The 24,649-nt window shown below is 41.8% G+C and overlaps 3 protein-coding genes across 8 annotated transcripts in view; 2 read left to right on the top strand and 1 right to left on the bottom strand.

Annotated features, from left to right (window-relative positions):
* Positions 1-10,412, bottom strand: part of hspa12b (heat shock protein 12B) — a 20,301-nt gene extending 9,889 nt beyond the window's left edge. The window contains exons 1-10 of one of the 5 annotated variants that reach the window (XM_051075584.1): positions 10,272-10,412; positions 8,696-8,762; positions 5,541-6,823; positions 5,010-5,421; positions 3,071-3,134; positions 2,501-2,583; positions 1,634-1,758; positions 1,366-1,552; positions 1,063-1,167; positions 745-861 (exon numbers count right to left, since the gene is read on the bottom strand). In XM_051075584.1, coding sequence (XP_050931541.1) covers positions 745-861; positions 1,063-1,167; positions 1,366-1,552; positions 1,634-1,758; positions 2,501-2,583; positions 3,071-3,116 — 663 coding nt within the window. In that variant the 5' untranslated portion in view covers positions 3,117-3,134; positions 5,010-5,421; positions 5,541-6,823; positions 8,696-8,762; positions 10,272-10,412. Of the gene's footprint in view, positions 1-744; positions 862-1,062; positions 1,168-1,365; positions 1,553-1,633; positions 1,759-2,500; positions 2,584-3,070; positions 3,135-5,009; positions 5,422-5,540; positions 9,265-10,271 lie in introns of those variants that run through there. The other 4 variants (XM_051075588.1, XM_018684896.2, XM_051075586.1 and 1 more) reach the window with 4 other exon arrangements.
* On the top strand, positions 10,389-22,655 carry paip2b (poly(A) binding protein interacting protein 2B). Of its 2 annotated transcripts, none has more exons than XM_018684903.2 (4): positions 10,389-10,629; positions 18,690-18,856; positions 20,198-20,380; positions 20,515-22,655. In XM_018684903.2, exons 2-4 carry the CDS (start codon positions 18,701-18,703, stop codon positions 20,569-20,571), a joined length of 396 nt encoding a protein of 131 aa, XP_018540419.1. In that variant the 5' UTR covers positions 10,389-10,629; positions 18,690-18,700; the 3' UTR covers positions 20,572-22,655. The 2 variants fall into 2 exon arrangements, with proteins under 2 accessions (XP_018540419.1, XP_018540418.1); XM_018684902.2 differs by lacking the exon at positions 10,389-10,629 and adding an exon at positions 13,069-13,235.
* Positions 22,656-22,783: 128 nt separating this feature from the next.
* Positions 22,784-24,636, top strand: LOC108888763 (uncharacterized). The gene is made up of 3 exons (XM_018684900.2): positions 22,784-23,692; positions 23,791-24,058; positions 24,181-24,636. The coding sequence occupies exons 1-3, from the start codon at positions 23,617-23,619 to the stop codon at positions 24,509-24,511; spliced, it is 675 nt and encodes a 224-aa protein (XP_018540416.1). The 5' UTR covers positions 22,784-23,616; the 3' UTR covers positions 24,512-24,636.
* The last annotated feature ends 13 nt before the right edge of the window (positions 24,637-24,649 follow it).

Here is a 24,649-nt window from a genome sequence, read left to right as displayed (position 1 = left end):
TCAGCTTCCTGTGTTTGTACGCCGGTCTCCCTCATTGTTCGCTCCCGATGACATCATCACCAGCAGGAAGCACACACACCCCGACGGCATCAAGCCAGGAGGCAGCGCAGGGTGTGTGTGTGTGCATATATGTCAGTGTGCATGTGAGAGTGAGTGTGCATTCGACTGTTTATGTACGTACCAGGGTGAGTGAAGTGAGTGAACAAGGAAAGCATGACATTAAGGGTAAAAGGTTACATATAGCCTTTCCCATGCACTGTGGCATATGCACTGGACCCACACTCACAGACGCACAGGTTGGTCCATTCTCACTGATGTGTACTGCGATAGGATCCCCTGCACTTCCTACAAGTCATTGTAACATGTACAGTACACAGAGGAGGGGTGTGGGGTTTGTGTGTGTGTGTGTGTGTTGGTGGGAAGATAAACTAGGAGAAAAGAAGCAAAAGTACAGTGTTATGATCTCTGTCTGTGTTTGTGTGTGTGTAGTATGTGATCTGCCATGGGAACATTACTCAGACAGCCTTTATCTCATGCTTTGTACACACTGCCTTTCTTTCCATCTCCCCGTTGTTCTTCCTCTTTCTCTGTCACACACACACATGCGCAACAGTGTCATCCTCTGAGTGTGTATGTATCTTTAAGACTGAGTCTAGGTTGTTGAACCACTTAAATCCAGTGATTTTGAAAGGTTTTAGTCATGCAACATAGATAGAGGGGGTGTCTGTCAGTATCTGTCAATACCAGGTATGCAGCCTCTCTCATGAACTGTTTGGCAGGTTGTCTCCACACAGCAGGGACAGTGATCACCCATCTGATCTCCTCTCCCTCCAGAACTGATGAGGACTGATCCTTCACCTCCTACAACAGAATACAAAAAACTTTTATTGGTAAAACACTCTAAATTAAGTCCACTATATGAACCTCTATTCCCCTGCCTTCCAATATAGCTGAAACTACATGCTAAATTCACACACATACACTGTACTGTCAGTCTGTGAATGCGTGAACATGTCCACTGTGGGGCACCACACTGTAATCATGAAGAGTTTTAAAGTGTACCTTTAGTGCATGTTCCCTGAAGAAGTGCAGGGCGTGAGCAAACACCTCGATGGCCCGGACCCTCCGTCCGTTGACCGCCTCCAGCTCTGTCTCCATGGTGAGGTCCTGCGTCAAACACAGCAGTTATTTTCCTGATGCTTAAAAATTAATTTAACAGTAGTAAAATCTTTTTTGTTGTTTTTTTAAATTCTCTTCTTGTTGCAGTAATGTAAAAGTGAACTTTCGGGTGTGTTGGTACACTGTGACATCACTGTTGGGTGTGGTTACAGGTAAAAGAGACTTTTTTTTCTTGGTCTCTCTTACGCTTGTGCTGTGGATCTTCATTTTAAATTTATCAAAGTAGAGCCAGTGCCGGGCCTCCTCCGGGTCCAGGTCGTGGTAGAAGTCCCGGGCCGCAAACCCGAAACTGTGAAACCGCAAATCAGGAGTGAGCAGCAGACACGTTGGGCTCTTCTGATTGGCCACTCCAGGGTCACCACCCTCCCAGCGCCTGTGGATTGGAGGAAAAGGCTGTTAAGAACCGAAAACAGTAGTGGAGAATAAAATTGAAGAAAAATACACAGACTCTCACTTCATCATGTGTATGGCCTCTGAGTCCTGTGTGAAGCTGAAAGCATAGCCGCTAGAAGTCGTGCCAAAATCTATCGCCACGACGACAGAGAACGGACAGGCCATCCTGGGTCTGAGCTCCACCCTCTGAGAGAAAGACAGAGAGAGAAAAAGTTGTGTGTGTAACACAGCCAGAAGCTCCTCCTTATAATCTCTCCTGTACTCATTTATCTCTTTCTTCATGTTTACATGATGTTTACATGATGAAAATCCAGGGCCCATACACAGACATAATATTCACAAGAAAAATAAAACACTGTAGATTTATGAAAAGAAGAAAATATCAAAAACACACACATATTATTTTCATACATGACTGTTTAAAGACAGAAAAGAGTGAGTGGCCTAATGTGGACTATCGTTTCCATCTGTACAGGAAGCATGGGTTGGATTTAAACCAATGTCTTATACAGGACATGTAATTATCAAATATTGCAGTATTTCTACACTTCAGAAATAACTAGTTTTTATGTGTGGCTTGGAAATCAGAAGCTGTTTTTTCCCATCCTGTTTTCCAACTGTTCCTTAAGCACTTCTGGACCCATTTTTCCTGTTCCTTTTTCCTAACAGTGCCAATGTGTGTATCTTTCTTTACCACAGATTGTAGCCTTTATAGAGTACTTGTTTCAAGTCTGTACTTCACTTTTAAACTGTGAGTCTAAGCGTTATTATAAACCACTAATAACACTGCGAAGTGGATGTGGGTTTACAGGTCGTGTTTAAGAGCTCTATATAAAGAAAAATAAGTAGAAAGAGGAAAGGGTGTGTAGGAGTGTCTGTGGTGAACGTGTGTGTGTATGTATGTGTGTGTGTGTGTGTGCAGAGTTACCGGGGAGGGTGAGGGTGTGAGAGGGGTGATGCTGCAGTCATTTCTAGCTGTGCCAGGCGATGAGGGGGCTGATAAATTATCACCTGGAAATGTATTGAGATGAGAAGAGAAGAGAAGAGAAGAGAAGAGAAGAGAAGAGAAGAGAAGAAAAGATTAATTACACGTACTCCATGTGGAAAATGAACAGAATAGCCAAAAAAATCTGTAGTGTGAAGCAATATCCAACCATGGGAAAACTCTTATCACAAGGAAAGAATCATTCCTGTACTGTTATCAGATGCTGATACTAACATACAAGCACACATGCAGAAAACACCTTATTTTTCATCATGGAGATTAGTGAGTTAGGGTGTAAACATGCTTGACCTGGGGCTCTGTAGATATGAGATTGAAAATTTGTAATGAACTGGAATGACTGGAATGTGACTGGAATCCAATGTGAATAATACAAGTGGGAGAAGGACACGGAAAGGTCAGCGTGCTCGCTCTCCAAGAGATAAAGAAGGAGAAGTAAGTCATTTTGACCAGGTTGCCATAGTAATGTGTGTGTACTGTATATCTGTTTCTCACCCGGTATCTGCAGGCTGTTTGTGTCTGGCTGCACCACGTCAGCCATCTTTACAGGAGCCAGGGTCTGCAGAGAAACACATTAACACCAACATGATGCATATGGAATAACATAGTTACCCTGCTTTTAGCTCTGCTTTGGTCTCCACCTACCTCCACTCCTGATGGGCAGGTATTGAACTTGTAGCATAGTTTTAACAGAGCTTTCGTGCTAACATACAGCTGCCTGGAAATTAGGGTGAGGAGAGTAAACTATAACAATAAAGTTGAAGGCCATTAAATCAAAACAATGGGCTGAAAGACACCAAAATGCTCTGCAGGGCTGAGGGTACCTGCAGAGCCATAATTATATGTGGGTTTAAGTTATTAATGGTATATGAGTGTCAATAACAATCATCCTATAAGTCATATACAGAGGTAGAATAAAAAGGAAGCGTGATAGCTCAGCGGTTAGCGATAGCAGGGTGTGACCAGTGCAGTGTTCAAAATCATTCTCTTGTTCACTAACTCACTGCTCCCAACACAAAGAACACTCAAAAAATATACTCACACTATAGTAAGCAGTAAATTAAAAAACTGAACAGTAATGAATCATTGTCATTTCATTTTGCTCCATCAGTAATTATTGTGGCACATGTTTTAGTCAAGTCAGACCTCAGTTACAATGAAATACAGCAGTCTAGAGTTAGTGAATAGAGTGATTTTAGACACAGCAAAGACATTCACCAGCCGAGGATGGAAAGTGAATGAGACACACCCCAACAACAGCAACTGTCAGTGTGCACTTCAAACTGTCATTTACTTTAACTGCTCAGAGGTCACTGAGTGGCAGAAGTGGGAAGCTTCTGGGTGTCTTTTTTATGGATCAGACTGTCTGCCAAAAACCACGCACAGTATGTTACTGCTATTTGACTGTGATGTACGCCAACTTTTTTATCTGGGTTAAACAAACGAGAAAACACATGGTCAAGTGAGAGAAACAGTTAGCAGTAACTAGAGTAAAAGCAGAGAGAGAAAGACATGGAGCGTATCTACTGTTTCAACCATATATACATGAGTGTGTATGTGTATTTAACTTGTTTTATTCATATACTCCTAATGAGTGAGTTGTCTCCAATTGTCTGTATGACGTGTGTGTGTGCGTATTGTATTGCAGCTCTGGGAATCATTGGATCAATCTGTGATCTGAGCCAGGAGCAAACTAACCAGATGAGTGAAATGAAACAAAGATGTATTTGTTTAAATCTCCTTCTTGTGCATATGCGCTAGTGTGTGTGTGTGTGTGTGTGTGTGTCAGAGAGTGAAAGAGCCCATAAGTCGCTTTGACATCCTTTCTTTGCGTACATGCGTGCAACATCTGTGCACATTTATTCAAGCATGTGCGTGAAACATTTGAATATACTGTGTGCATCAGATTTGACTTGGTTTCCAGCAGCTGTCCTTGCACTTAATGATAAAACCAGAGAGAGGATGGAACCCTACATCTCTCCTCTGCCTCATCTCTCTTGCACATGCTTTTTTCTTTCCTTCTTTCTACTTTACCTCTCTCATCCTCTCATCTCTTAACGCTCAACGTACAGTGAATGGTATATACACCCCCTTCACCCCCCTCCAGACTCTACTTTTGTTTTCCCTTTCTCAGAGGCACGACTGGAGACTTGCAGGGGATCAGCAGAACAAGCAGCTCTAACTCCCCAGAGATGTTACATTAGGGATGGATTGTGCAACACACGCCACTTTTACACACCATTAACAATGGAGTTCTCTCACTTTGAAGAGTATGGAGAAATTTTGTGAACATTACTGGTAGATGTACTGGCTTTATTAATGCAAAAATAGTACAAACATGCAAGTTTAGAAACCTTTTAAAAGACTGCAGGAAGGACAAGTTTTACATCACAGTACATCTGACACAAACTCTTTTCTTTTAATGTTGACTCACCTCTTTGTATGCAGTTGCAACACTATGCCCTTGTTCTTTTTGCCTTTCCAGAGGTATTCCCAAACTCTGGAATTCGGCAGTTCGAAGTTTGGAATCTGCCTCCAGGGAAGAGATGGAGAGGTAAAGAAAGAGGAGGAAACTGACTGGAGACAAGAGGATGCTTTTCTAGAAATCCCTGGTTGAAAATGTAAGACTTTCTCAGCTGACTTGCAGGCAGATTTCCAAAAAACTGGAATTCCCAAATCCGAGGAGATCACAATGAAAAGTGATGGACAGAGAGACGAGCGGCAACGTCAAGGAAGAGGATTATTATTCTCTTCTTCATTAAAAAAAATCCTTGTTTTTCTTAATGGAGTTCTGAGTTGGATTTGTAGTTCTGTCTCCCTGCAGCCGAGCTCACCGTCTCTCCGCTCTGCATAGGAATGTCAGAGAAAAGTGGTGACACACACATAGACACACACACACACACACACACACCAGTTGCTGGAGTGGGAGGGCTGTGACAGTGCATGGTGGGGGGGGGGGATTTACCTCACTGGGAGACTGCTGTGTGGATGAGGGTGGAGTAATCTTGAGCAGGCGGTGCATCCCAGTGAAGTCATCTTGCCCTGTCTCTCCCCTTCCACTCCTCCATATCTATCCTTCCTCTGTTTAATTAGCTCTTCCTGTCTTCATCTTTGCCTCTCTTTTCATCTTGTTCTCTCTTCATTTCTCTCTCATTCATGCCATTTTCTCTTCACATGCTGTTGCTTTGTCTTACATCTATGTCCTCCTTGTCTTCCTCCACGTCTTTGTCTTCACCTCATTTCATACTGCAGCTACTCCCTTTACCTTTTCATAACGTTTATGCACAACTTTCTAACTTTTCTCTTGCCTGATATCTGTAAATGTTTTCTTATGTCCTGTGCGCTTGTAGATTTGTGTGTGTGGGTCTTAGAATCCATATCGACCCTGCAGGGATCTGATTTCTCCCCAGTAGAGCTGTGATTGAAAGCATACATTAACCCCCAGTGCTTGTAACACACACACACACACACACACACACTGAGACTAGCCGGCCCCACTCCCAATGGGCAGAGGAAGTCAGACCTCTTGAGTATGTGAAAGAAAAGCCCCCTGGTATATACACACACGTCCACGTACACTCAGTCTCCTTGTCCTGTCAGATTTCCAAATCAAATTAGTGTGTGTGTGTGTGTGTGTGTGTGTGTGTGTGTGTGTCTGGAAGCCATTACCTGGCATGTCTCCCATTGCTGCCCAAAAACTAGGAGGCCCCATATGGATCCTGCCATCACCTCTCTCTTTCTCATTCTCCTTCTTTCTCTCACTTTATTACCCCCTTTTATTGTTCCTCTACATCTGTCCCTTCCCTGTTTTATTGGCCATTCTTCTCTCTCGCATGTTTCTTTGTCTAATCTGTTTTATTTGATCCCTTGCCCACATTCATTTGCTCTACTTAATTTTCCAATGACTATCATTAGCGGTCGGGTGGCAGCATTTCAACTGCTTTGTTTCAAAACCTTTTCATAATTTTGAGCACTTGCCTCACTTGTGTTTAGCAATCAGCTGTGTCCTTATCTGCGTTAGACCTGGGATGGGGTGGGGGTGGGGGGGGGTCTCATCCAAAGCTCCTCCATCACCTCAGAGACACCAAATTTTGAAAGAGAACCTCCACCGCTGTCGAGATGCAGCCTCACCCTTGTCCTTGGAGGTTCAGATGGAGGAAGCCCAACGCAGGAAGTGATGGAGTCAGGTGACAGGAAGGAACCCCTATGCTGCATTCCTCTTATGAATTCCACATTATCTCTGGAACCCTGGAAGTCCTCGAGCAACGGAAACACACCCATAACATACACATGCAAGTGCACACACACACACATACAATGCAAGACACTGTTCTTCCTCAAGGTCCTCTAAATAACTTGCAGCCTGAGGGAAAACCTGCTACTTCCCCTCCAGATAGCATCATATGCTACACTGCTGCCAGTGATTCTTGTGTTAATAGCTTTCCATAATGTTCAACATACATTTATGCCTGTGCATGTTAAAGCCATAGTTCAAGATTTTGTGAAATACACTTATTTGAATCAATATTGGCTGAGTTATATACAGCATGGGGATGTGGTTACCGTCTGACAAAAATCCAATTCTTTTTGAGTGTGATCTCTTTCCATTGAAGGCGGTTCAGTTGGTCATCTGTATGTGAAGAATTAGTTTTGTGATTAAAAAAAAAACAATCTCAGCTCAAGGTCCATGTGTTTGCTTATTCTGGACCTTTTTGACCAAATCACATGGTCTTTAGCAGCAGATGGAGTCAACTGTTGAACATGTTAGTTCATTGATGACCTTGGAAACAACAGTTGAAGACTCAAGGTCCATTTAAAAAGTCTCATCACATTGTCTTATCCAGCACTGATGTTTGGAGCTTGAATATCTGATAATTGAGAAAACTCCCTTTACTGATGAAGATTGTCTGATGGTCAAAAGCCTCAGAAAGTGAGTAAGTGGACTTTGAGCTGAGACCTCAAACTAGACTTTCATGATCATTTTGCCATTCAAACAACAGTGATAGATGTTCTGCACAATGACGTACCACTTGGAAAATGTTCTTCTTTCATAATCAAGGTGAATAATGGTCATGGATATGCAGACTGACACTGCATTAGTTTTACTTGCAATGAAGTGGTAACAATAATTCAACTTCTCCTACAATAAATCCCCTTGTACAAATACTACAAGACTTTTTTTGCACCGTTTTTCAAACATGTTAAGCAAGAGGCCCAGAGTCTGAACATGTGAGGGCCACGGTGTAAAACACACAAGAGGGAATCATTAGAGGAGCGAGGTAGAAATATCTGACCTCTTGTTTTCTTAGAGGTTTCTGGAACAAATGTGTAGCAGGAATATATTTCCATGTTCACCAAAGTCAGTGTTAAAACTGCACATACTGTGGGCCTGTTGCTTATTGCGGGTGTTAACAACACCTCGGTGGCGAGTGTTAACAGGACCTCGGACCATAAGCATTTGTGCGTGCAGGAATACTGAGTTTGTGCAGAAAATAAAAGAGGCAATACTGTACCTTTGGGTGCATATGTGTGCGCTAACGTGCCACTTCCTGTTCGTGTGCATGTGAGGGTGTGTCATATGTTCCAGTGTGTGCATATTTATGTGAATGTGTGTGTGTCTGTGAGTGGGGTGGGGACCCAGGGCCACAGGAAAGGCTGGGGTAGGAGATACACACTCACACACATACACACACATATTAAACATGACTGCCCTCTGACATAAAGTCTGGGCTATTGTGTAATAAAAAGGGGGAGCAAGAGAGAGAGGAAGGGGATTTATGATTTATGATTCAATAGCAAAGATGGAGGGTGAAATTTATAGCAAAAGGGGACTGAAGGAGAGAGAGAAGAGGGAGGGAGGTGTTGTGTAACAGCAGTGGGGAGAAGGAAAGTGGGGGAAAAGAATGAAAGTGGAGTGCCTCCTTTTGTCTGTAGTTAAACAGCAAGTGTGAGAACAGTTGTGTGAATGCATTATATTACTGTATACTGCCATGACTTTATATGTGGGTGCGGGGTGTCTATCACATCTCTGCAATATGACGCATCTCAGAGTTTTGGCTTCTGTTTGGATGCAGATTGTGTTTTCATGTGTGTGTGTGCGTGCTGTGTGCTTGTACTCACAACCATCCCTGCAGCCCTTTATGACTTTCCCAAGGAGAGGTATCACAGGTCAGTGTGGATAAATCAGCTGCAGACACACACACACATTTAAAGTTGACAGTCTGAGGAACATCTGGCATTCATGAAAAAACAGATTTAATGTCCCTATCTCCGTCTCAAATACACGCACATCCATGCATCTCGTGTGCAGAAGGGACGACGCAGAAATGATGTAGCAAGTTGGAAATCTGTTACAGTGACAATTTCTGCTGATGTGGAGCTGTGGTGTAAGGCAAAATATACACAAGAATATGCGGCATAGTCACTTGTTCTCAGTGGCCATTGAGTGTACAGCAGTCAGGTAGACTTAAAGTAATCATTGCACTATTGTGAAGTGCTTTAATTAGTCTACACCTCAGCAGACATTAGGGGTCAGGGTGCAGTATTTACATCCTTAGTTCCAACTGAACCTCTTGGATCCACATTTACAACACAGAGGTAATGTTTCTGCCAGTGAACATGACACACTGCCCAGCAACCACACTGTGTGTTACAGTCGCCCTCCACTGAAATTTTAGGGTAATGCACCCACTTACTTACTGCTGAATGCCCCCTCTCTTTTTGCATTGCAGAAGTGCATGAGGGAATGAGGATTGCTCGATTAATACAGGTGAAGACTGATTACATATGTAAAGGTGAGTGGGTGTAGAGGATTTATATGCTGCCAGTAAGTTCATGACTAAATCTACTGTTTTGATTAAAGTATACTTTTCAGCAAGGATGTAAGGCTGTAACATGGCAGGACTCCACCAGTATATGTTAAACAGAGAGTTGGGAACATGAAATCTCTCTCTGCATGCATGGCACTTTCATCATCATTCATTATGGGAAACGGTGTTTCAGATCCAGATGAACTGTCATTAACAAAAACATCCTCAGCTCTCCAAACCTGGAAGCAGGTGAAGAGGATTTTTTTTTGTCTGTGAACAAAAATAGACTAAATAGTCACCGAGGCTATAAAAGGCTCGGATGCAAATGAGGTGGCTGCTCTGAAAGATCAGAATAAATAAAACATTCACCCTTTTGTAGGCTATGGCACAGCGGCACAGCTCACTTGTCATTTTCTTTTACTTTTACAATTCTACTGTCAGCTCAGGCCTCTGTGTACAGTACAACAGCTGGGTCAGGAACAGCAATGTCATGTTGTTGCTGATGTGTATTGCCATCATCCTGTTGTTCAACTGTTTTTTCTCCCCTGTAAATGACACTCTAAATGTTAGACACTCTAACCTCGGCCCTTATGACCTGTATATAAAGGGACTAATTGAGGCACAGGCTGATAGGGGCTTCCCTCGCCCCTGGAAAGCATGTGAACGCCACTGCTCACACTCATATATTCAATTCTTGTGTTCACTTTTATTCAGCTCTTTCCTGCTCATTTCTCATCCTAAGCAACCTTAATAAACGTAAAACTAGAGCGTGTTCTGTTGAAGAAAAGTCAGACCTGGTTAACACAGCTGTATTGTCAAATATTAACTGGTCTTATTGATTAGAAAGAACGGGCAGCGAGAAAATGGGTTATATTTTGTTTACTTACGTGAATGGAGAGGTGGGGCGGGGCGTGTGTTCATCCGAGCCAATAGCATCGCTAGGAAGCTTTAACTGACGTAGACTTCGACCAATGACTGAAGTGTACAGCTGGACAAACGCGACCACGACACAACGTTTTTCAGCCTCAACGTTTTGGTAGAAAAAAACTGTGGATTTATTCGCTTTTTAGCCAATAACGCGAGCAAACCGACAAAGGAAACAAGTGTTTGTTTAACGTATAGAAGATTATTAGAAGAATTTCTTTACTGTGTGGTTTTCTTGTGACATCCGGGACCGGAAAAGAGCCGTTTTCCCCCCTTCAGCTGGTCTGCGGATTCCCCACTATTTGCAGTAGAAGTTGTGTGGTGAGTGTGTTGTTATCGCTGGAGTAAAGCGGAAAGACAGCAGTTCGTTAATAAAAAGAGAGAAAGACCGAAAGAAAAAGCAGCGGGGAAGCAAAAGGAGAGGCTAACCGTCAACAATGTTAATTATAAACCAGTTAACTTGTGTTATTTTCTGTACAACTGCCTATTTTTTTAAATAACATGCATACATTTCACATCGCCGAGTTGCTTACGCCTTCAGTAACGAGTGTGAAAAAACGGAAAAAAACTATCATGAAAATGTGGTGAAACAACTTCAGAGTCTTCTCATGCATTAGAAGTAATTGGGATTGACTGCAGCACTGTAGAAATGTCAAGTTCATGAAATACATCATGAAATATAGTCCTCAGAAGCTGGATATATGTCTTACGTCTGTAACATAGCTATCAGGGTTTTGTACATATTGATTTGAACATCGGACCTTATGATTTAATAGCCTGTTGTTCATCGTTGCAACCATTTAGTCCTCATGACAGTCAGATAAAGTGTGACCTGTCTTACTTGTAATTAATCGACAGAAATGCTTTTATTTCCGAAGCCACGCAAGCATTTGTATTTTGGAGGAGAGTAAGGACTGTAATGTTGGTGTGGCGGAGCTAGAGGGATGTTTGTTCACATGCTGCGTTCAAGTACCCACTGCCAGCCCCGATTCTCAAATGTACTGCGATGTGTATTACTGAAATTTGTAAACAATTTGATTAGAATGGACCACTGGTTACTTATATGGTTTTAGCGATAATTGGTTTTGTCAACTTGCGATTCCTATGTCAACCAAAAAGTTATGCTTCTTTTGCAGATTTTTTTCTTCTTCTAATTCTTGAATTGGCACCAGTGAGCCCAGTGCTTCAGCATGCACGCAGCACGTCTGTTTACTTAGTTATTAAAATAATTGTAGTTGCAACTGTTATGTCTTTAATCCTAGTGCAACGCTATTGTGTTCAAAGTGTTAACAGTATCAAAACATGCATGACACATTATGTCGGCATTTTTTGCAAAATAACTCCAATGACCTGGTTCCAAATTCTTTACAGCAGAGTCATCAGAGCACAGCTATTTTCCAAATAATCCAATTTCAGCTCCTCAAACTAAATAATACCAGTGCACATTTCTCCTTCACCATGTGGATTAAAAGACACAAGCATGCAAGCAACTTATATCATCAGCAGATTCAGCAACTTAAACGAATAGAGAGCAAATAACACTTAACTTATCTTTCAGAGGTGTACACACTGGGCAGGAAGGCAGCTGCAGGTGCAGAGTGGCTAAAACATTCCTCGACAATTTGTGTATTTTTTGAATAGTTGTTAGATTTTTGACCTTGTGTTAGTTTGACAAACCAAGCCAGATTTTTCAGTATGAGGGGGAATAGTCAAATTCTTGTTGACTGCCATGTCAAGGAGAATTAGGAAGAAACATAACAATCTTTTATGTGACTTAAAAATGTGAATTTTTCTGTGAATCCTAAGTGTGTGTGGCTCACACTGGACATGCTTTGTTGGCTCGAGAATAGCGTGATCACTTTATTGTAAGAAATTGTAACAGGCCTAGACTCCAGGATCATGCCTTGTTCGCTGCTAGGCAACCACAGTGTCAGCTGCTGTCAGTCACTCAATTAGTGTAACTAACGACATCAACTACTGGGACTTCAAACCAGAGAAGAAAGAAATATAGTATCTATTTCTAGCAGTGACGCTCCAAGCTTGATGGTGTTTATTTCTGTCATGATATTTGTTGTTGGTTAAATAAGATGGGGAAAAAACTAACTCACCACCTTTGCTCTATTTTTCATCTGAATGGACAGCAGAGGAAATAGGGTCAATGACTTACAGTGTTTCTCTGCTCAGAGTGCATCAGCGCTGGACCTTGTTCAATCTTGGGATTCATCATCTAATCATGCACTATTAGCCCCTGGGGGGAATGGGAAAGGAAAACTGTGGTGGGATTTAACCAGATGTTGTGGTGTAGCTGCTCGCATATCCGGGCTACATCTGTTTCAGTGCATCACTGCAAATAGTTTATCTGTAAAACAAAAGCTTGAATATCAAAATTCCATTAGTTTTCTATTAGAGTTTGCTCAAAACCATTAATTTGGACATAATAAAGTTATGACAACAGTAAGATTATATAACAACACGACTCCATTTAAAGTTAATAAAGAGAAATATTGAATTATTTTTCAGCCCTAATTGGATTTTAGTCGATTTTCAACAACTGCAGACGTGTTAAAAAAGTGAGAAGCCTGGCTAATGGATAAAATCCATCATAAACGTTTAGAGCAATCTCGCGCAAACACACACAAGACAGTTACAAAGGATGGGACGGGTGGTATTTTAAACTTTAATTTGCTGTCATGTGGAAATTACAATTCCTACATTCCTGAAAGCCTTTGAATGCAGCACCAGACCACGTGACCAGCTTCTAACGTTAGCAAGGTGGCTAACAGGATTTAGCTAACTTGAGCTACGTTGCATCACAGCACGGAGAAATCCCCGTTGGAGAATCGACGAACACGCACTCTTCGCGGTGTAGTTGCAATAACTTTGTGTAACGTCGCATTTTGACGCGAACACCGAGATCACAATGCCAGGTAACTTTAACCCCAGAAATCTCGATTGTGAACGGTTTGTCTTTTGTGTGTACAAAGGTGTTGTAATCCCCGGAGCGGAGGCTTGTTTTGTTGACCTGCTTCAGTGATGCTGCCATGCTGTAGCAGCGTGCTAGCTGATAGCGGAGCAGCCGACTTTGTTTGGCCTTAAGCATCCAAACGGGAACGGAGTTTGACCTCGGTGCATGGTTTACGTGTTGTAATAGCACACGGTGTCTTGTTTCATTCGGTGCAGTGTTTGCGTTGAAGCCGTTTTTTTGCAAATGCGCTTCACGACTTTGATAAAATAGCTGTTTTCAGCCACCCAGCCGTCTACCCTTTGTTGTTGCTGGGATAGCTTTCACCTTAGGCCCGTTCATTGACAGCTATGCGTGCCTATCTATTTGCAGCCACCGTAAACTAGCCACTTAGCATTACCTCGGCTAAAACCGTCCAATCCATTTACCAACTTTCCAGGTAGGCCCGGACACCTGGTGTAGCCCGTTAGCTATGTGAAGACGTTAGCAGGCTGTAAGCCACGACGACGCTCCCATTACATACAGTACTCTAACTGTTGCATTACATAATCTGCCATGAAGCGGTTTATTCTGTACATTTCCAGCATCTGTTATGTACAGTTCATGGAGCTGCACAAATTGTTCGCTAGTCGCAGGTTGGATTTCTGTGTTTGAGATTTTTTTTCTTCACATGCAAGTATCTACAATTATATCTAATAGCAGTAAAACAACAGACTCGTCAGCAGACTGACCCAACATTTTAATGTGTGGAGTTTAATAATCTGACCTTTTAAACTCCATTAATGCTATTAGCACTTTAACTCATTTTGTTGTTAGCCCCTGAAATTCAACTGATTGTAAAACAGTTCACACCTGGAATGAATGAGGTCACTTGGAGATATTCCAGTTAATACTTATACTTTATTGTAAATTTAAGTAATTTTTAGACTATTTTCTCAGTTAAATGTCTGGTTTGATACATTTGAGAAACTAATGGAAAATGTCCATCCCCGTTTTCCAGAGCTGAAGATAATGATGGTGGATTTGTCCAATCAAAATGGCTCATAACTTACAAATATTTAATTTAATCTTATAAAATGAAGCATTAAATACTTTGTTTGATGGAGTGGAACCAGAGCATGCATTATAAATCACCCAAACTTGTCATCCCTTGTCTAAAATGTTGCTGATGAGTTTAGAATTTGTCAGAAAAGCGAAAACTATTCAGCATAATTTCCAAAAGCCCATTTTCAATGCAACTGTAAGCGTTTCAGATCACAATATGGGTAATTTTGCACAGAGCAAGAGCTCAAACTTTGCAGTTTTTATAGGTTTTCTCATAATTTTGACATTTTCTATGTAGCCCTGCTGCAGAACAGAATTTTACCTTTCCGCTGTTTATCTTTCATTCTCATCGAATTGCATCAAATCAACACTCTGCTCGCAGGCATGGAGGATGGGACAACCTAGGCTCCACTAACTAAATATTACATGGTGACCAACACATGGTTATGCAACACGAACATGTTAAGTGCCTCATGCAGCACATAATGGCACAGTGCACACTGTCTATGCTTTTCCTTATTTATATCAGTTCACCCTTCTTGCACTGTTGTGTTGTCTGTGCAGAGTTAGCAGTGACTCTTAGTAACTGTTGGAAACTGATTCTAGAGTTGGGAATCACATGATAATCATTAGTTTTGAAGAAAGATTTCATGCAGAGATACAGTTAATGTTTATATTTTTTTGTTGTTTCTTTTTTAACTAAAGATTGTACTGTTTATAAAATGTCAGAAAATAGTGATAATTGTCTGTTAAAACTTCTTAGAGCTCACGGTGACCTCTTCCAAGTTAGTTAATAACCAAAAGATATTCATTTTAAAATGATTCAGAACTCAGACAGAGCTCAGATATTTAAATAAACAATCATTCATTTTAGCTCTAAAGTCTGTGTTGTTTTGTAAGACTTTATAGACTGTAGTAAAAATGAATGTGGACGCCCTGGCACACTCTCACATGCAGGCTTCAAACACGTTGAACACGTCGGCGCCTCACTCAGATAGCACAGTATTAAATTTAGGCCTGTCGTATTCTCTTGCAAAATGTTCTTTCTGACCCTCTCACTCTCTGTTATTTGACTTTTTAAAGTTGACACCTTGTGTAAATCATTGCAGTGAATAATTAGATTGCTTTCTCATTGCCCACAGATACACACACGCACCTCTTCTTAGTCTACTAACCTACTTAGATTATCCATGTTTATTGGAACTCCAATGAAGGACAGGGTGTCCGTACTGTCACTGTACAGTGAACAGCAGTCTACCTCGGGTCAAAGTCTGCCTGCGTATGTTGATCCTACCACACTGACCATGATGGAAATGACAGGAACAGGCGTTAAAGTAACATTATGTGCTGAATTTGGAAATCAGGTCATTACACAAGTGAATTTCCTACGAGTTTGGGGATGTAAATCAGTCCTTGCTAGTCAAACACTTTAACTGTGTGTGTCTGCATTCAGCTGACCCTGGAGCTGTGTGCATGGCTCGGTTGAGATCATCGTTTTACCCCCCCACCCCTCTGTATCCACTGTGAGGCCGCAGTTGAGTCATGACAAGTCTGTTGGAGCTGGCTGGCAGTCTGAGGATTATGTCATTATAGTGGGCATGTCTCATCATAGCAGTAGTACTGTGTCTGTGTCGCAGAAACGGGGACAGACACATATGGTGTGATTAGCATTTCTTTCATAAATAAATGTATGATACCATAAAATGGAAGTATTACATTTCTGTTAGATTGCATCTGAGCATAGTCAAGGTACTTCTGTGAGGCAGAATGTACAGTACAATCTTTACCACTTAACCTTTAGCTCAGCAGTCAGTAATCATCTTACCCACATTCAACTGAGTAAGATTGTGTTTGTGTTACAGGGCTTTCTATCTGTGTTAGCAGGAATGCTGTACTGTATGGCAGCCCTGTGGTAGGTGGACTGTCATATTGTCTGCAGTTACACTTATTAAAAAGTAATGGTGATGTTGCAGGTCTTGATGCACAAAATCACTGCTCTGCCAGGTCTTCCACATCACATATATAAGTAATAAAGTGTTGTGATTGGATTTCCTTGTGGTCTGGAAGACGTCCAGCCACAGAAATAACAGAGGTGTAGGCCAACTAATGCAAACAGCAGGCATGCACAATATTTTCAGGCCAGGTGTGGATTTACAGCTATGTGATCTTGTCCAGTCTCTAGTATTGGAGTTTTAAATTCAGATGGAAAGGTCATGTGTAGCCAAGGGACCGACCCACAGAGGGAGGAAGGAAGTGTTTGGACAAGAGCCACTTTGATTTGTAGTTGTGAGTTTTTTTGTTTTTTTTTCCACTGCCTCTACGCAGATTGCAGATCAATAAAGACATTCACACTCCTGCTTGTCCCAAAGATGGATTCTTAACTGTTTTTCCTTTTTTTTAATGTACGAAAGCGCTTGCCTTCTTTTTAGTAAGTCTTGCAGCCATCTGAGAACAGTGTGGGTTACACCTGCAGCCTGTAAATTGCAACATGCTGCAGTTTCATACGATGACTCACTGTTTGCCTCAATTAAATCACATGCAGCTGACACCAGGCTGCTTTGTAATAACAGACTGCTTCAAAATAACAGCACTAACTTCTGTGCCTCTGCTCATATTAGATTGGTTGGTCGTATTTTCTATTTGGAATTTTTGCTCACAAAATTACTAATCGGTTAATCGATGATCAAAATCGTTGCTGATGAATTACTTTCTTTATTTATGCTTGTTGTAGCTTTGGTCCTGTTTTATCCAAACTACATAAATGATCTTTTTGGAAAAAAAAACTGCAATTCTTTGACATTATGTCATGTTAACAGGATTATTATTACCAGGAAATTTATCAGCTGATGCAGTCATATGATAAAACTACTGCTTCAGTCATTTTGGGCAGCAGTCACCGAATTCATACGCATTTAGATATAATCTCATAAATTTTAACCTTAAAAATGCCTTCAGAAAATGAAAATAAAGGTTAAATGAATCTGTGACTGTGCTGCAGAATTTAATGTTCAACATTTAACCTGACATTAACAGGTTTTCATGATCTCCCCAAATGCAAATCCAACTTTAAAAGGCACATCAGCATTTTGGCTACAGATGATGTAACTGTATATTCATACATTCACACTGAATCCCTCTGATGACTAATTATTTCATGACTTGGAGAAACTAGTCTGAACATTTCCTCTCTATTTGTTGCAATATTTTGCAATGCATCATTGATTAGCTTTTTATAAGTTGTGCCTGAAAGGCCAGTGATTAATCAGAAGTCATCAGAGTTTTACGTCACATAACCTTTTTTTTTTTTTTTTTTTTTGGCAAAGCATGCTTAGGCAAATATAAAGGAAAAACACTTGTTTATAGTTTCTAAGAGTTAAATAGGTGTGTAAGTCTTTCTCCACTAGTCTTTCTACTTGGCTTTGTTTACTCTTCTGCTACGTTTTCTGCCTCTGCTTGGATTTAAATTTCATTTGACTGAATTGTTTTGCTCCACACACTGAAACTAAGCGTGGTAGGGAAATAAGGAAGTTGTGACATTAAGTTGTATTTTCTTTTTTTAGAAGCGTGAGTTAACTGATCTAATACTCTGGGGTGTTTGTCTGTCTATGAATGGTGCTGTACGTCTTCATGATGTCTATTTGGGCCAGTGTGTGTGTGTGTGTGTGTGTGTGTTTTTGTGGTTAATAATAACACTCTGTGGCCTTTTTGCTGCAGCATTGTAATTCATCAACCTGAAAAACTATTGATTGTAGTAGTAAAATGCCAACAACTCTATTAAGCCTCTGACTCATTTAGATGTTTACAGTAAGAATATTTTTAGACAGTTTGAGACTTCTTGTGGTGCACAGAGCAGGATCAGTCTCAGTCAGTGTTGGCAGTTTTCAGTCTGTTTCTTATTCAGATCATGAGATATGGAAAAGTGTTGTTTGGTGGTTTTACCGTTTATGAAGAGTGAGACTCTGAGGACTTTTTTGCCTGTGGGAGCAGTTTTCCAGCTGTAGCTAAAATGTTACTGAGATGCTGCTAATTTGTTCAATTTGGTTCCTGGGCTGAAACGTTAGAGCTTTGATTCAGATGAGATAATGTAAATTTAACAGCCAATAAGATGCAGCTGTGGGCTAATGAATAGGAGATGAGACAAAGTTATCTGGCATCAAGAATGGGAGAAAATGAAGTACGCACAGTGTTTAATTTGGTTTTGGGGACCAGTTGTGTCTGATTTCCAAAATACGTTGAGTGTGGCTTTGTAAGTATGCCTTACCGCAATGAAGTTTTGAGCTGAAGTTTATTTAATCTTTAGTTTACGTGAATTACCAAAGAGAAGTAGTTTTTATGTTTTGACCAACAATAACACTGTACCTGTCTTCTCATACAGAGCCGGCTGAGATGAGCGGTCCAGAGGTGGCCAAGACACCGGGAGGCGGCGCTCCGGGCAAAGAGGGAAAGGAGCCGGTGGCCAATGGGCACGCAGGAGAGGGCAGCGACGCCAACCCATTCGCTGAATACATGTGGATGGAGAATGAGGAGGAGTATAACAGACAGGTGTGCACTCAGTCTTCATATATTATGGGACAAAAAGCACATCTTGGATACTGTCAATGTTTACGGTCAGAGTTTATAGTGGAGGAAAGGACTTGAGACTTCACATGCTCATCCTTCATTGTTTCTGTCTACACTCATCTATCCTTTCCATTTGTTCTCTGTCCATTTTGCCTTTAGATAACTAAATGTAAGTTCACATCCAAGGTGATAATTTTCCAGAGTTTTCAATACACCATCTCCCTCATAGATTTATTGCTGAAACTAACTGGACCTCTGGATTGTCTTTGATCTGTAATTTTTAATGTGATGCTTTGTTTTTTTTTGGTTTTTTTTTTGGTTTTGTTTTGGTCCTAATAGCGTCTTATGTCCACTGCATTTTGTAACTCAGAGCCTGCTAAGTGCTAAATTGTATGTTAATGTTAACCTCCCACTGTCCTACACCTACTTTCTCAGGCTGTGACCTTACATCAGATTGAGCTCTCAGCTAAGTCCCCTGGTTAAGTCAGAATGTTAGAAGCTTACCCGTGAAGCCTTTTGAACTTAACATCCTTCACTCTTACTTCTAGTTTACCTCCTCCTCTGGCAGCGTTGCCCTCTCCCTCCTGTCCTGGTGCTTCTTACAAACCTCCGCTTCCCCCCGTTTCCTTTTTCCTGCCTCTCAACACTCACTTAAAACCTCCTGTACTTTCAACTCTGCCATTTTATCTTGCTTTCTACTGTCCTCCACCCTCTATTATCATCTCCCCATCCGCTCTCCTTTTCTTGGTTCCCATGATGAAGGTTCTCAGGGCAGCTGATCACTGATAATCATCATAATTTAACAGACCTGTTTACCCCCCCCCCAAACACACACACACACACACACACACACACACACACACACACACACACACACACACACAATCCTTTTTTGTCTGTTACTCTGTCTTGGCTCTTCTGTGAACTCCTATCCATTGTGTTAAGGATGTTTTTCTTTCTTGTGTATCAGAGGTTATTTGGATCCAATCTTAATCAGTTGAGTTATAGTTAGGAATAAGCGTGTGACTGGTGTTTCTTTTCAAATCCATCCTCCTCCGGTGTTCAGTGCCCTTTTCAGCTCACTGTATCCCGACCTCTCAAGTCTTTTTCCCTTGCACAGCTCGATGAGTCATGTCTTTTAATGCCACCACATTCCTTTTCAGAAACGCTTCCACCTACTTCTCATGCAAATAATCTCATATAATCCATCCCCTTCTCCTTTTCCTCTGTCCATCCATCCCCTCTGTCTTTTTCCCCTCCTTATTTATCTGCCCCTCGATGTTGCACTCACTTGTGTCTTTTCTCTCCCTCGTCGTCTCCCAGGTGGAGGAGGAGCTGTTGGAACAGGAATTCCTAGAGCGCTGCTTCCAGGAAATGCTGGAGGAGGAGGACCAGGACTGGTTCATCCCTTCGCGTGACCTCAACAACCAGGGGGTGGGGCAGCTGCAGCAGCAGCTCAACAGCCTGTCCGTCAGCGATCACCACAGCAACCTGGAGGAAGTGGCGGTGAGTCACAGATACATCTCATTTCACAACATTTTTTTCTTCTAAGCTCATTCTCAAACTGATTAGAATCAGTCAAGAGTTGAGGTTAAAATGAATGTGCTCTTACTCTTCTTTATCCATGTCTTCTTCTGCAGAGGAAGAGCATCTTGAATCCCGAAGCGAAGGAGTTCGTTCCGGGGAAGAAATACTAGGAGTCCCCCTCACCCCCATGGAGCCTCCACGCGCACCCAAACACACATACACACCAGTCCTCACATATTCTCAGAGACTCTGGCGGCCATGACCGCGCACACACTGATTCTCACACACACACACACACACACACACACACACACACACACACCACTTGAAGTTAGTGGCGTGCTGGCAGGCCCAGTCGGGGGGTGGGGGGATTTCTTTTTCTTTCTCTCTCTTTTCTTTGTTTCTTTAATCTTTTTATTTCCTGTTTGTTTCTTGTAAACTGAGGGACATTGGGAACAGGGGTGGGGGAGGGGTGTAATACCAGCACCGCCCCACTGCGGGCGCTAGCTCATCATTGCATTTCAGACGATACTGTTGATGTTTGCAGAGTATGCAGATCTCATCGAAGTCCCCTTTTGAACTGAGGCAGCTACCTAGGAGTGATGCCAGGACAAAACGTATAAAATCTAAAACATCTGATAAACTTAAAATGACTTCTCATACGTGTTACTTAACTTGTCAAATTGGAAAAAACGACACCGCCTTGCATTAAGCTGAAGGTTTCCGTGACGATGTTAGAGAGGGATTAACACTTCAGGGGGCTTGATGGGCGTCTGCCACTGCTCTGTAGAGTCATCAGCCAATCAGACCCGTTACCGTTTGCTCCAATGATGTCATAAGATCCCTGTGACATCACAGCTCTTGTGCATCTAGAGATGCGGGTTGTTATTTGTATCCGCAGCGGCTCCGTTCCAAACCAAATACAGACCCCACCCTCCCCGCACACTCGTGTGATCAGTGATCAGAACAGACATGGACAGGCGTAATCATGGATGAATTATTATTTTTCCCAATTTATGTGGAAGTCCATGTTTATCTTTTGTCCAGCTTTATAAGAACAGAGGTGTGAGTTCCCCAATCATGCATCACGTCGTGTTTAGTGAGAAAAATCTTATTCTAAAGTCAGAGCTTTTTGAACTGTCACAAACTCAGTTGTCGTCATTTTTCTGTTCACCGTTTGTCTTTGGTTCATTTGGATTCATGACATACGCTGAACAACCTCGTCACAGGGGGGTGTTTGGTCTGGAACACAGCCACTGCCTCTTTCTGCCGCAACAACTTGGTTTGTCCAGCATCAGATCAAGTGTCCATATCCAAATCAGGTTTTCAAATAGCCTCTCCTCCTCTTTTTTTTCTTTTTTTCTTCATGTTTTTGAGGATGAGGCGTTTTGTGTCTCTACTGGGTATAGTAGCCTGTGGTGTCCATTCAGTCCTGTTAGTAGGAGGAAACATGAGGAGACAGTATTGTCACAGCCAGTCAGAATAAAGCAGTATGGAACATGTGGCCGACACTATGGCCTCCTTGATGTTCTTCTCTTTGTAGGTTGACTCTCTTGAGGAAGTTTTTCTGTTTAACCATTGATTTCTGTTGTGGTCTGGTTTTCCCTGAAGCATCGCCCTGTAGTACAAGTATAATATCTTTCAAGTTGTGAACCAGTAGGAAAAAGTTGTTTATGTGAAAGTAACTTTCAGGAAACCCAGATTGTTATTAACAGTAATCATTAATTACTGAATTGAATTTTTTCTTAGTCTCAGCCAGCTCGGCTTGAAAATTTGGAGGCAGTATTGTCACAAGAGCAAATTTTGTGACGTGAAAAACCAATCATGCCACAGTTCATTTGTGGTATTAACAGTGACAATGTCTTGTTCTATTTTTACTTGTAGACACTTCTGCACTTGTACTTGCGTTTAGCATCTGACAGGCAAAGGCACATCTGTCCATCTGTGCAGCTTTTAGAGTTCAGCCTATCCGAGTACTCAAGTGTGTTCTCAAACCGTTCAGTGGAGAGCGTGAAAATGTGGTTAAAAGGAAACTTCCTCACAGTGTTGGACCACAGCTGTCGAAATGGCACCCTGGTGAAGCCAATAGGAATGTCCGCCAGGTGGATTGTACAACATGAAATCATTTTTGGTGATTTTGTTTGAGTTAGATGACAGAAGCCGTTTAAGAAAAAGAGGTCCAGAAGACACAGAGTATGAATTTCAATACAAATAAAAATAATGAAAAAAGACGAATAAAGATATTAAAGACAAACACCTTGTGTCAGTCTTTTGTCACATTTTGATACAGTGGACAAGAACTCTAACCCATACAGTCTGGTTGTATTCATAAATACTGTATTAATGACAGTGAAGCAGGTTATTCTGTCATTTTCACAGTTAATAAAATGACCACGTGACTCATTTCATACACTTTCACACTGAATGTACTGTAGAAAAGATTGACTAGTTTTTAAATTGAACTGTGTCAGTGTGTTAAAGTGGCCAAATGAAGGATCTGGGAGAGTATGTGTAAAACCATTAACATTTTGATCTTGAGCTTCATTTGACCAGTAGCAGAGGACACACGTCACAATGCTGGGGATGTATAAGAAGTTGATAACAGGACTAACACTATGAGTCTTCAGTAGTGCCTTTGGCTAAATACTGACGCTAGCATGGCAACTTTACTCACAATATCAATAGAAAGTTATCAGTTATTACAATTCATCCTGCAGGGATGCAGTCTGATTCTTCCTGATGTTACATATTAACACATCTCTATATACTGTACTGGGCTGTTGGACACCCCCCCTCATCATGAGTCTCAGTTTCATCAATCAGGAATACTCAGAATGAGAGAGGCCTCAAAGCAGACCTGCTTTAGAAAGATTCATATTATTGTCTGCAATACTGTTAACACAAATATTAATATCACTTTAAGAAGAATGGGTTGAATGAAAAAGTATAGTAACTATTTAACTGGTTGTTCTGCCCTCCCCAACATACACAACAAAACAAGCTCTTCCTAAGCAGATGGATTCTGAGCAGTTGTCATGGAAATGACCAGCAGATGTTTACATTAAAAAATTTTTTAATGAAAAATTACAATTTTGAACATTCACCATCCATCTGCTGAGGAACATTGTGTGTTGTGTATCTGAAAGTGAGCAGCTCCTAAATGATGTGGTGAGGTCATTGGGTCAACTTTCAAACCAACACCCACATGTGAATAAATGGAAACTCTAAGAAGGAGAGAGACGTATTACGTGAATATCAAGCTTGAACTCGAGCCGGAGCAGACTGCTGCAGGTATGAACCAAGTACTCAGTTTTTTATCAGCATACATGTTAATAGAGACGATGAATTATTAGTTTTAACCAAAGTTGAATCACTTGGTTTGCAATCAGGAAGGTGCCATAAGGTCAGACTGTACATCATCAACTTTAGGAATCGTTGTCTGACATTGGAAAACCTGGACACTCTGTCAGCGTTCATGCCTGCGCTGCAGTGCCGCCTCACTGGACAGCCTGATCTGCCTCTGCCTCTGATCGCAAACGTCAGGACAAACTGTCTGAGATCACCCTTCACTTATAAAGACGAGGACGTGGAGAATGCGACATGCTGTTCTTTGGTGGAAAAACCAGCACAGGTCATGATGACCCCTGCAGGCTTTAGGTAGGCCAGCAGGATAACTCAGTGTTACTGTCTATCACACTGAGATATTGTAGTTCAGTTTTCATGCTTAAATGGGAGATTGATAGAACTACATCTCGTACAACAAATATTTCTTCCTCCAGGCTTCCTGCCGGCAGACTGCTGTCTCCACCCCACCCAGACAAAGTTTCAATCACAGTTCTGAAAGCAGACTGGAGAAACGTCGTCCGCTCTTTGGAGTGGGGTGGCGTGTTTTTCAGCAGGGTCGTGTCCTCGTGCTACAGCGCTGCAGAGGAGCAGGTGAAGGGCTGGTTCAGGGTGTCTGACTACACTGAAGACGGCCACATGATACTGTCAGTGTTGTGCTACTTCCCCATTGTGGAAGTGGAGAGGGAGGGGCGGGAGGAGCCTCAGAAAAAGAGGAAGAGGGAGGAAAGCGTTGACGGCTCTACACAAAAACGCCTCAGACTGTAACCACCTCAAGTGCATCAAGAACTAGTAAATTGAAAGATTCTCATCCTGTTGGCTTCACACCCTGAGATCACTGAACCAGACTCTCTCTGCTCCTCAGCTGAGAATGTGTTTGACTTTGTACAGCCAGAAAATGTTAAT

The sequence above is a fragment of the Lates calcarifer genome, linkage group LG14, assembly GCF_001640805.2.
Source record: "Lates calcarifer isolate ASB-BC8 linkage group LG14, TLL_Latcal_v3, whole genome shotgun sequence".
Lineage (NCBI taxonomy): Eukaryota > Metazoa > Chordata > Actinopteri > Centropomidae > Lates > Lates calcarifer.
Note: the sequence above shows the minus strand (reverse complement) of the source record. Positions and strands in the feature narration are given on the sequence as shown.

Bases quoted from the DNA above. Each gene is read 5' to 3' on its own strand.
- paip2b (XM_018684902.2), top strand. The intron at 18,857-20,197 runs GTGTGCACTCAG...GTCGTCTCCCAG, and splicing joins AGGAGGAGTATAACAGACAG to GTGGAGGAGGAGCTGTTGGA. The intron at 20,381-20,514 runs GTGAGTCACAGA...CTTCTTCTGCAG, and splicing joins GCAACCTGGAGGAAGTGGCG to AGGAAGAGCATCTTGAATCC.
- LOC108888763 (XM_018684900.2), top strand. From the start codon at position 23,617: ATGGAAACTCTAAGAAGGAGAGAGACGTATTACGTGAATATCAAGCTT. The intron at 23,693-23,790 runs GTATGAACCAAG...GTTTGCAATCAG, and splicing joins GCCGGAGCAGACTGCTGCAG to GAAGGTGCCATAAGGTCAGA. The intron at 24,059-24,180 runs GTAGGCCAGCAG...TTCTTCCTCCAG, and splicing joins ATGACCCCTGCAGGCTTTAG to GCTTCCTGCCGGCAGACTGC.